This window comes from Boleophthalmus pectinirostris, unplaced genomic scaffold (assembly GCF_026225935.1).
Source record: "Boleophthalmus pectinirostris isolate CB_2022bp ecotype Guang Dong unplaced genomic scaffold, ASM2622593v1 HiC_scaffold_7, whole genome shotgun sequence".
NCBI classification, from domain to species: domain Eukaryota; kingdom Metazoa; phylum Chordata; class Actinopteri; order Gobiiformes; family Gobiidae; genus Boleophthalmus; species Boleophthalmus pectinirostris.
Window position 1 is genome coordinate 2,283,405 of NW_026571473.1, and position 11,783 is coordinate 2,295,187.

At 38.1% G+C, this 11,783-nt stretch overlaps 1 protein-coding gene across 1 annotated transcript in view; it reads left to right on the plus strand.

Annotated features, from left to right (window-relative positions):
* The window catches only part of nek7 (NIMA-related kinase 7), a 223,321-nt gene extending 212,806 nt beyond the window's left edge, over positions 1 to 10,515 (plus strand). Inside the window, exon 10 of the mRNA XM_020927750.2 lies at positions 1,509 to 10,515. Coding sequence (XP_020783409.1) covers positions 1,509 to 1,619 — 111 coding nt within the window. The 3' untranslated portion in view covers positions 1,620 to 10,515. The remainder of the gene's footprint in view (positions 1 to 1,508) is intronic.
* Positions 10,516 to 11,783: the final 1,268 nt, after the last annotated feature.

Below are 11,783 nucleotides of genomic sequence, written 5' to 3' on the forward strand. Positions count from 1 at the left end.
TGAAGATATACATTTTTTGTTAGTGCATCTTAAATTAGTATTTTGATTTATTACTTTGCCAATATTTCCCAACCTAATTCTTCACATCCTAAAATGTTCTTGATGAAATCCACTGGTTAAACTCATTCTTTGATTTTGGCGGCTGATTTCTTGTTCAGAAAACTGTTGACATTTGTGTAAACCAGTTTTCATCACTTCCCTTTAATTGGAGTGGATTAATTGGATTTAATGTTTTTTTTTATGCCGGATGCCCTTCCTGTCACACCGGCCAAGCAGATGCCTGAACTGTGCAGAGGAAGTGAAGCGTCTTGCCAAGAGACACAACAGCAGCAACCTGACGTTAAAACCAGCAACTGTGCCACCGCTGCCCCGAAAGCTAATAATTCATCACCCTCAATATTTACAAATTTAAACTGAATTCCAAATCTTCCTCCCACTCCAAAACACACACACACACACACACACACGATCCCTGACAAGAATCTGTCTGCGAGCGCGGCACGCTACGGCGGACAGGAAGCGAGCGGCCAGTTACCATGGCGACGGGGCTTCGACGAGTGTTCTTAATGATGGCGTGCGTGCGTGCCCGTCTGTCTCGCGGCGGTTGGCATCGGAGTGGCAGCGTGGAGGGGGGGGGGCGAGCGGGGTGGAAGTGTGAGTGTGTGCCAGGCTAAAGTCTCTGTGAATGTGAGGCTCCACTGACCGCCACTGTAAACACAAATAATGAGCTCCTCTGTACTGGCTCGGGCCGGGGTTGGGGAGTTGAAACCAGAATTTGAATGTCTAAAGAAGATATATTATGCTTTTTTTTTCAGTATTTAGTATTAAACTTTAAAGCCACACTGTGTAACTTTCTGGGGATGGCATGTCACCTGCATATATCCATGGAAAAAGAAAGGTAAAACCAAACTCCTTTTTTCTCCATGGAGATCGAGTTTAAGTTTAAAGTAAGAATGTAACAATAATCGAAATATCGTGATATCGTATCATCAGAAGTGTCACAATAATATCACGGACTGTCACAATATATCGAATTACAAGTTCCTCTGCTTAAATGCCTTGTTTTGTAGTAGTAACACCTAATAAACATCAGGAACTACATATCCCACGATTCATTTCAGTGCAGAAAACATGAAGAAATATGTTTTTTACTTGAAATCTTGGGATTATGATGGAAATATTCACACCAAAATCTTTAGTCCTGGTTTAGTCCTGGTTTATTTCAAGTTTAGTCCTGGTTTATTCCAACTTTAGTCCTGGTTCAGTCTTGGTTGAGTCCTGGTTTAGTCCTGGTTTAGTCCTTGTTCAGTACTGGATTTGAGATGTTTTATCTGTTTTGTGGGTCTTGGTTTTCTCCAGGATTACAAATGGCTCATACTTGTTTTTGTCCTTGTTTCGTCGTGTTTTTTGCCTTAAACTGACTGAAACAAACAAACATTTAACCTTTGTTGTCCTTGTCCTCCTCCTGCCCTTTGACCCCTCCCCTTTGCCCCTTGCCCCTCCCACAGCTGAGAAACCTGGTAGACATGTGCATAAACCCCGACCCCGAGAAGCGACCGGACATCACCTACGTGTACGACATCGCCAAGCACATGCAGAATCTGACCCAGGGCAGCTAAAGCCGACGGCCCGCGGCTCACAGCTGACACCCTGGCCCCTCCCCCTTCCGCCTCCTCGTCCAATCAGCATCAACGCACACTCTACATGCTGGACCTGTGCACACCGCTCAGCGCTACCATGGCAACTGGGAAATTCATAGAAATAATATGTTAAAATGGTATGTTTTACTACATATTATAAAAAAGTTTAAAATGTAAAGTACGTGAGGTGAAATGACTTTTGTTCAGAATACACTTATTTGACCTGGTATATGTCACTCTACTCACTCTAGTGTCTCAGTTTTAATCTTTCCTGATTTTAACTCAAAATATACAATTTTTGTTTTGTTACCTCTTTTTAAATTCATAATCTCTGTGAAATAATAACCACAAAATATAAACAATAATAATATTTAACAAAAATTACAACCAAAGAATAAGCCATACTAACAAAAAAGGAGATAAAATATAACAATAATCAAAAACATTGCAAAAAAATTTAGTTTTAAATGAAAATGGCTTGAGCTTTAATCAGAATGGAATCGAAATTACAATTTAAATAGATGTACTAAGCAAATCTTAAAGACTGCAGTGTAAAACTTCATCAAAACTCTAACCCTCTAGTTTAGATCCAAACCATAAACTGTGTAAAGACGTGTTCTGAGGGAGTGTGACGTCACCCACAGCGTTCCGTTCCAGTCAAATGAAGCTCATCGAGAATGACAGTTATAGGAGCAAATTTGGAGACAAGTTTCGTATTAGGAGCAGGAAAAACCCAGAGCGGGTTAATACGAACATTTAAAGACCAAAATAACGAGGCTCACTGCAGCAGTTACACAGAGGTCAGGTCATATTTCAGGTTTTATGTCAATTCTTCTGGACGAGTTTAAAATGTGAACGCGACATGTCTGAAAAATCACAATTTGCTGCTTTTCCCAAAATTGTTCACCTTGCCTTACATGTATGCAGGCCCGTCGACAGAAATTTGGGGGCCCGGAGCAAAAAGACTCACATGGGCCTCCCTCCAGTATTAATTAATAAGCAGAGGTTCCAATTCTGGGCCCCTAAGACCCTGGGGCCTGGGACAACAACCATTGTAATTTCTATTAATTTATGATTAAACATGGAGCCCATTTAATATTTTTCTAGTTTAATTTCAAGTTAAATAATCTGTGTTAAGAACATTTTGTATATACATGTCAAATCTAAAGTACTGTTCTGAACTGAAGTCATTTTCACTTTTAACATGTTTAGTGTTACATGATAAATAAGAGACGTCTGTTATGCAGGTCATTCATAAAATACTGTACACGTGTATGTTTGTGCTAAAAGGTTGTATGATGAATGTCGACTTGTAGAGTAAAGTACAGAAGTGTTAAAGGGGGTCGGGGGCTGCACTTTGAGGGGAGTCTGTTCAATGAATGTATCTAAAGGGAAGGATCCATGTCAGGAGATGTGGAGGTGATTATGAAATGCCATGGAGATAGTTTTGTAAAGAGTTTATAGAACCTTTAAACATGTGTCAACAAATGGACTAAACTGTGGAACGGAGGAGAAGTGAAGTGGGACATAATGAAGTTGGATCTGTGCACTTTGGCACAGTGTAGTTTGGTCAGAGAAACAGTCTCCACCATTTCTGCTCTAATGTAATGTCTGTGAGGTTTGTGCAAAATCCTGATTAAATCAGTCGATCTTGATCTTAAATACAGATCAGACAGAGACTGGCTGTGGGCAGGTGGCACTGACAACATGTTAAACACTTTACAAATGGAGAGAAAAGTTCAGTGGAGAACACTTCTGTTTTTTGTGTTTGTGTATGTGTATGATAGTCGTTGTATCCTTAGACAAGACACTTCACTCACATTGTCTAGTGTGTAAGTGGTGTGTGTGAGTGTGTGGTGGTGTTTGGAGGGGCTGATGACACAGATTGGCAGCCTCGCTTTTGTCAGTTTGCCCCAGTGCAGCTGTGGCTATAGTAATAGCTTAAACCACAGAGTAAGTAAGTCCCCATTTCTATAGCGCTTTTCACAGACATTTTTGTCACAAAGACGCTTTACAGAGCATTACATTCAGCATATATATATATTATTCATTCACTCTATACCTGGTGATGGTAAGCCACTGTTGTAGCCACAGCTGCCCTGGGGCAGACTGACAGAGGCGCTGCTGCCATGCCACTTGGCGCTAACTGTCCCTCCGACCACCACCATCACACACACACACACACACACCACTTTCATACTAGGCAATGTGGGTGAAGTGTCTAGCCACTAGCACCAGTGCCCTGGACAGGTTCATTGATTAATTGTATTTTTAATTGACCTTGACTATCAACTGTTCTTGGAGTCCTGTAGCATGTTTTGGGTTGATGGGGGAAACCGGAGCACCCGGAGGAAACCCATCCAGACACGGGGAGAAACATGCAAACTCCACACAGAAAGGCCCGGGTGAATAATGCTCTGTAAAATGCTTGATCTGTCCAAAAAAGCACTATTCAAAACTGATCTATTATTAAATATTTAAACACCACAGACTGAAATAATCTACACTGACAAATAATCATCTTTACTACAAATTAAAAGTAGTGTTTTTGTTTGATTTAAGATGTACAAAGACATACAAAGATGTACATTTGTAAACTCTGAAGTGTCCTTTGGTGAAGTTTTCCCTACATTTAAAGTGTATAACATAGAACATGACGTCCAGCCATGTCCAGTCCAGCGCCTGATCTGTTGAAGTGTTCTAGTTTCACTTTGCTCCTCTTTACTCCAGAGTTTAGAACATTTTCTTGACATTTTAAAGGCTCTGTTGGGTTTAGTATTCTGTCCGTTATTTAGAACTAAAATCTCCCAGCCCATAAAAATGTACTTAAATGTTTTTATTCAGATTATTGCTTGATGCTGTGTAAGTGTGTGCCGTCCTATAGAAATGTAAAGATTATAATTATGGTTAGCCTGGTCAGTCATACTGTTTCAGATGAGCTGTAGCTGTTATTATAAAGCGGTGCCTTCTCTTTAGTCAGTAGAGGGCGCGACGTTTGACTGTCCAGGTATAGTGTGTTTTTGTTTTTGTTTTCTTTCTCAAATGTAAAAAGAAACCAAAATATACGTTTGATAATGTAGTGAAGTATAATCTAAGTCTCTCTAGTTACATTCACAGTTAGAGCCTGATTGGACTTGAGTGGTGACTGTAAATAGTGAAGGAGTTTGGTAGGTCCATAGATTCTTCTGCACTGATCCATCGGTTTACACACACACACCATGGAGGCTTCAGCTTCAGTGCAGTGTCGTTTAGAAAAGGTTTTAACAATGTCCCTGTTTTAAAATGGGGTTAAAGATGCACCGTGTAACGTTTTTGATCGAAGGTCGGCAAACCTGCTCGTCTCCATGGAGATGCTTCTGCTTTGTCTGGAATGCTTCAGTATGGCATTAAATAATCCGTGTGTCATTTGTTCAGTCGTTTTTCTAAATAAAACCACAAATAACAAAAAATAAATAAAATAAAAATCTTCATTATTTAATAAACAGATAATGATTTATTTTTTCAGTTTTCAATTTTGTGTTTAAATGAATAATGGAAAAAACAAAACAGATAACGTCCATTTCCCGTTTCTGTGACTTAAACTGTAATGCCAGACTTTTGTGCCACAAACAGACTGAACCGCGACCAAAACAGGACTAAACCAGGTCTAAATCAGGACTAAAACAGGACTAAACCAGGTCTAAATCAGGACTAAAACAGGACTAAATCAGGTCTAAATCAGGACTAAAACAGGACTAAACCAGGTCTAAATCAGGACTAAACCAGGTCTAAATCAGGACTAAAACAGGTCTAAACCAGGTCTAAATCAGGACTAAATCAGGACTAAACCAGGTCTAAATCAGGACTAAAACAGGACTAAACCAGGTCTAAATCAGGACTAAAATGGGACTAAATCAGTCTCAGTCCCGGTCTGGTCCTGGTCTCGGTTCTAGTCTGGTCCTGGTCTCAGTCCCAGTCCAGTCCTGGTTCTCAGTCCTAGTCTCAGTCCCGGTGTGGTCCTGGTCTCAGTCCTAGTGTTTTCCTGGTTTCAGTCCTAGTCTCAGTCCCGGTCTGGTCCTGGTCTCAGTCCCGGTCTGGTCCTGGTCTGGACCTGGTCTCAGTCCTGATCACCCAACAGTCTACGCGGGCGCACCTCTGGGCCCATCTGTCACTCAGTTCTGGTTCAGTTCTGGTTCAGTTCTGGTTCAGTCCTGGTTCAGTCCTGGTTTAGTCCTGGTTTAGTCCTGGTTCAGTCCGTATGTGGTGCAAAAGTCCGGCATCACAGTTTAAGTCACAGAAATGGATTATATGAAATAATCTTTTTTTTTCCATTATTCATTTAAACACAAAATTTAAAACTGAATAAATAAATCGTTATCTGTTTTTTCATTTTCTTTTTTGTTTTATTTTGAAAAACAAATGAACGAATGATACACGGATTTGAAATGTGTCTTGCACGCATTTGATTACAAGTGTTTAAACTGCGCAAAAATACTACAATAATACATTCTTATGTGAGTGGGGTCGCCTCTCCACAGATCTAACCTGAGTAACCCTGCCTTGTGGTGTTACTTTCTTGTCTCCATGGAAATGGAACTCAGATCACTGCCATATTGTGAAACATCCAGGCAAAGCAATAACATCTCCATGGAGACGAGCAGAAGGCAACTCCCATCAAAAAGTTACACAGTGCACCTTTACCTTTACCTTTTTTTTTTTTTTTTTTTCTTTGTTTTGTGGTTGAGTTTCAGCTACAGTGCAAATCATTGTAAGTTATTTAGTCCTGGTTTAACACATTTGATTGTTTTGATGTTTTTACGCAGCTCTGCTTTGTTGCTTTCTTTGTAATCCAGATTAAAGGAGCTGTATGTGGCCTGCGGTTTTAAACTGTTTTAAAAAGGTTTTACAATCACAAGTGAACGTGCAGAAAGAGGATCACACATTAAAGGGCAAATATCAAGCTTTTTCTCATCCACGTTCTAATGTTTCCTCATCACACACAGACCTGGAGTTGTGTTTTGTTTCATTCACACATGTTTAACACACAAACCACTGTTCTTTTCTCCAACAGAAAACGCTGTTCCATTTTGTGATGTCATGTGGTGATACATGAAGTGCTCCACTGTGTTTTTAAACTCCACACACGTTCACTAGAATCATTTGGATCATTTAAGACCTGGAATTGATAATGTACTGAACTAAAAGGAGCTGTTCACTTGAAAACTACAGCTTCATGACATCACAAGGTGGAACAGAGCATTTTGAGGTTTGGGGATGAAGACAGACTAATAATAAAGGGTTTCTCAAACATGTATGAATGAAACAAAACACAACTCCAGGTCTGTTTCTGAGGAGAGAACTAGGGATGGGCATTCGACCAAATTTTCCTAATCAATCGTCGGGAGAATTAACGATTGATTATCGATTAATCATTATTGTTTTTATATCAAAATGATCATCATTATTATTACTATCTGCACTAATCTGCATAAATAAATTCAACTTTACGACATATAAACCGTAACCACTCTAGAGCCACATCAGCTGTTTGACATTAGAATGTGTTTAATTCAGCTTTGAGCAACTCTCACAGAAACAGAACTTAAAACCACATGACTCATTTGCATAAACTAAGTGAAGAGAAGATTCAGGTGAATACAGGTCAGTGTGACCATATTTGCGTTTGTCAAATCCAGGACAGCGTACGGGGGTTGGGGGGTGGGGACTCGTCATCCACATTGAGCGACTCTCAGCTGACAAAACTTTTTCATGTTTTCAGTGTCTTGATGAACTTTTTCCCACTGGACACCGAAACATATGTGCTGCTTTATACACTGTGCACATGGACTCACACTTGTCCCGACCAGAACGGAAAGTGTGGAATTTCTTGTACAAGTCATTGTTAAATACACATTTGTGCTTCTGCACGTTGCAGACTGACCCACTGTTTGTGTCTCGCTAATTCTGAGTGCAGAGACACATGTCTGGACCTCTGTTTGTCCCCGGACACAGACATTTGGTCACCCTACACTACGCACAGCCACCTACATTCGGTTTGTCGATTAAAATGAACATAATCGATGAAATTCTTAATGATCAATTATCAATTTATCGACTAATCATGCCCATCCCTAGAGATAACAACATTATAACACGACTTAAAGCTCACAAGAGTCAGTTTTGCGTGAATATTCAGATCAGAGAGAGGCATTTTAGTTTTAAACACGCTGGATTTCTGCATTGGAACTGGCAACCCAAATGAGAGACTCATGTGAGGCTCATGCTGCTTTCTGATTGGAGAATTGACTTGAACCAAAACACAAAATTATGACATAAACAACTTTGGCAGCATGTTTCTGTAATTAAGAATAAATCAGCGTTACAATCACATGTCTTCTTATATCTGGAGACACATATACGTCATGTTTATGGAAATTCAAATCTAAATCTTACATACAGCTCCTTTAACCTTCTGTTTAAGAATGTATTTCTTTAAGTCGTGGCTAATCATTTTTCCGTTTAGAGCGAGTGGTAAAAGCACTTTAGGCACACAAATGCCTTAAACATGCAAAAGTTCAACGAGATTTCAGCACTACTTTCGGTTTGTTTTGGTTTTTGTAAGATTTGATATATAAAAGGGAACACGTCATGCATTATTTTGGCTTCTGTTGAGTTTTAAACATGTTTTTGGACAAGATAGGACAAATATTCTGCATTTTTTGAGTGTAGAATACTTTGGATAAGTCTGGTGATGGTTTAAGGACCTAAAAACTGCTCAGTGTTTCTACCTATGATGCAACAATCCTGGGAAAATTCAAGCTGTGCATTTTTTGAGGCTCAGAATCAAAGGAATTTTTACAGAAGATGAAACCAAAACTTGAATGAATGTTTTAAATGAGGAAACAATGTTCTAACAAGGTTTAAAACTCAAAAAAAGGTCAAATTTGCATGATATGTCTCCTTTAAGGTACTTAAGGTAAATGTGCGTGTACCAGTGTTCTGCTTTTCCCTTTGCACAAACACAAAATGAGAGTTGTATTACAAAAGGGGAGTTCAAAGTTTTTATTGTAAAGTGCAATTCAAAGATACTGTACTTGTGTTTACAGTAGTAGTAGTTTATAGAGTCGTTATATGGACCATAGAAAGAACAGAGGTGGCAGAGTAACTGTACTCGAGTAAGAGTACTGTTACTGCAAAATGATATAACTCGCTAAAAAATATTATAAAAAATGACCTAATTTCCAAAGAAGAAAAAAGTCAAAAGCCTCTTCCTTATGTAAAAAGCTTTTCTCTTTGTACATACAGCGGGAAGTGGAGTTTACAGTTTCATATTTTAGTACAAGTTTCATGAAGTCAGAAATATAGAAATATAAAAATATAGAAATATAACTCCAGCTTTCATAAGAAGTGCCTTATACCACAGAGCAGTGCTTTATTCTGGAACATTTTATAATTGATATGCTTTAATTAGAAAGAATCAACTCATAATGGTTTCTTAAGAATGATTCAGGCTTAGTATCGTTTTAGCGATAAATAAACTCAAGTAAAGAGTGTGTTTTCAGTCTAGTTGTTGATGACACTGAAAAACTGAGCGAGCTCGCATGTCCACAAACCTGACTTGTATTTGGCCTGCTTGTTTCCATGGAAATGTTGTTGCTTTGACTATAATCTTCCAAAGTACATATTTAAGACGTATAAAACCATGGAGAATGTTCCAAAGTCTGGTTTTAACTTTGTATTCACATGGATTCATGCAGGCGACAGGTGAAAGTTCCATCAAACTCAAATTCACAGAGGCTGAAATTAAAAACTGGGACAAAGTCGTGGGCCAAATTAAATATTTACTGAAAATTTTCAACAGCATCTGCATGTTTTCTCTTCTTTCGAGATATGTAATGTTCAACCTTTTCTTATTAAAATAAAAGTTTTGCTCAAACATTGAATCCAGATCAAGCAAAATATAAAATAACAACATTTTAAATAAATAATGTTTCTATAGTCGATCTGTCGCCGGCGGGCAGCTCTACTACATATTTGAAATGATCTCACAGGCCAAATATAATTATATCATGGGCCAAATTTGGTCCCCGGGCCTGAGTTGGACATGTCTGCTGTCGTCTTCGTTAGTGGTTCCTAAGCCTGAATCATTGTTAAAGGTGCATTGCGTAACTTTTCTGGTGGAGGGTCCATCAAACACTTTTTTCTATGGAGATGTTTTTGCTTTGTCTGGAATGTTTCACAGTGTGACTTTAAACCTTTCCATCTTCATGGAGACCAAACCAGACCAAGTTACAGGCCAGATCTGTGGAGAGTCCTGATTTTAGTTCTGGTTTAGATCTGGTTTTAGTCAATTTTAGTCCTGGTTTAGTCCTAATTTTAGTCCTGGTTTAGTCCTAATTTTAGTCCTGGTTTAGTCCTAATTTTAGTCCTGGTTTAGTCCTGGTTTAGTCCTGGTTTAGTCCTGGTTTAGTCCTGGTTTAGTCCTGGTTTAGTTTCAGATCTGTGGAGAGGCGACCCTGCTCACAGTCAGAATCTGTTTTTAAGGTATTTTTGAGCTATGAAACCAAATGTATTTAAATAAATGTAAGTTTAAAGTCACACTGTGGAACATTCCAGGCTGAGCAATAACATCTCCATAGAAACAAGCAGATGACAGACCCTCATCCAAAATGTCTCTCAGTGCACCTGGAAGTCTAATTAAAATGTCCTGATTATACAGTGGTGCGTTTTCTGTTCATTTGTGCTTTTCGTGTTTGTTTAAGACTTGAGAGATTTTCTCAAAAGTAGAATTTAAAATAGAATAGTTTTTGTATATTCTGTAACATTTCACGTGGACATCCTCCTCACCAGTGCTTTGTTTGCTAACGACATGCAATAAATGTACAAATGTCTAACACCTTTTCTACTCTGTTTTCATTATTTCACTGCATAACATTTAATCTGATGTATGTTTAAAGATGGACTCTGGGTCTGGTCAAGTGGTAACGGAGGGAAACAGGGGCAGATTTTTGACATTCAAATGTGTCTTATTCAGAAACTAGAGGGACTATTGAAATAAGTAAAGTATCAGAATGTAGGAAAGAGTTACACTCCAACAGGGTCAAGTTAAACCTGTGATATTCTTTCAAGTTGTTGACAAAAAATTTAAAAACTCATGTTGGTAACAGAGGGAATGAAATATGCAGCACTTTGGTCAATAAATCCAAACAGTGATAACTCTTGGTTCTCACTTCCATATCCTTAACAAACTGGTTTGAATATTTGCTTCATATAGTTTTCTACCATATGGTACAAGATTAGGTTGAAAAACCTCTTACTTTTTGAGTCATGAGATTTTTTTATTAAGAAAGGTCATGGTAACGGAGGGAAAAGTAACGGAGGGAAAATTGTACAAACAAGTAGAAGGTGCAGGATTTTACATAATTTATCAACTTTTTTCTTCCAAATACTTTAATATTACTTCAAAATGAAAGGAAATTATTTCTATAAAATATGTCAGTCCTTCCAAGCAATTTTTTATCATTTTAAATACTTTTTTTTTGTTAAATCCTGTCCCTTCATCAACAGTTCAAAGATGGAATAACACAAGATATGATGAAATACATCCATTTATTGACATGATTTGCAGGTCTGTGAAATTTGGGAAATAATTTTTGTTCCATGTTTCATACATGGTCTGTTTAAAACATATGGAACTTTACAACCAAAAATGGTACAGAAAAAAGGTCAACAGTTTCATAAACTAGAGTACATATGTATCTGTTCAATACATTTTTATATCAGATGCATTAACTGGAGTTTTTGGCCTTGTTGTTTACTTCTGCTCGACGGGCCCTTGTGTAACTTTTCTGGTGGAGGGTTCGTCACATGTTTTTCTTCATGTTATTGCTTTGTCTGGAATGTTCCACAGTATGGCATTAAAACTTATAGCTTCATGGAAAGAAACCAGATCAAGTTACACAATGGAAAAACAATCTCTAGGTAAGTTAAAATGACTTAAATTAAGAACATTTGACTTTTGTTTGAGCTGATTCAAATTGACAAGTGAAATGATCCACCAACGGAATATGTATTTTTCTCTTAATTCAAACAACGTTCAATTTTGTTTCTTATTTGAAGTGCTAAAAGTTGTTGTTTTTCTTATTTTAACTGTAGAAAGTTGTA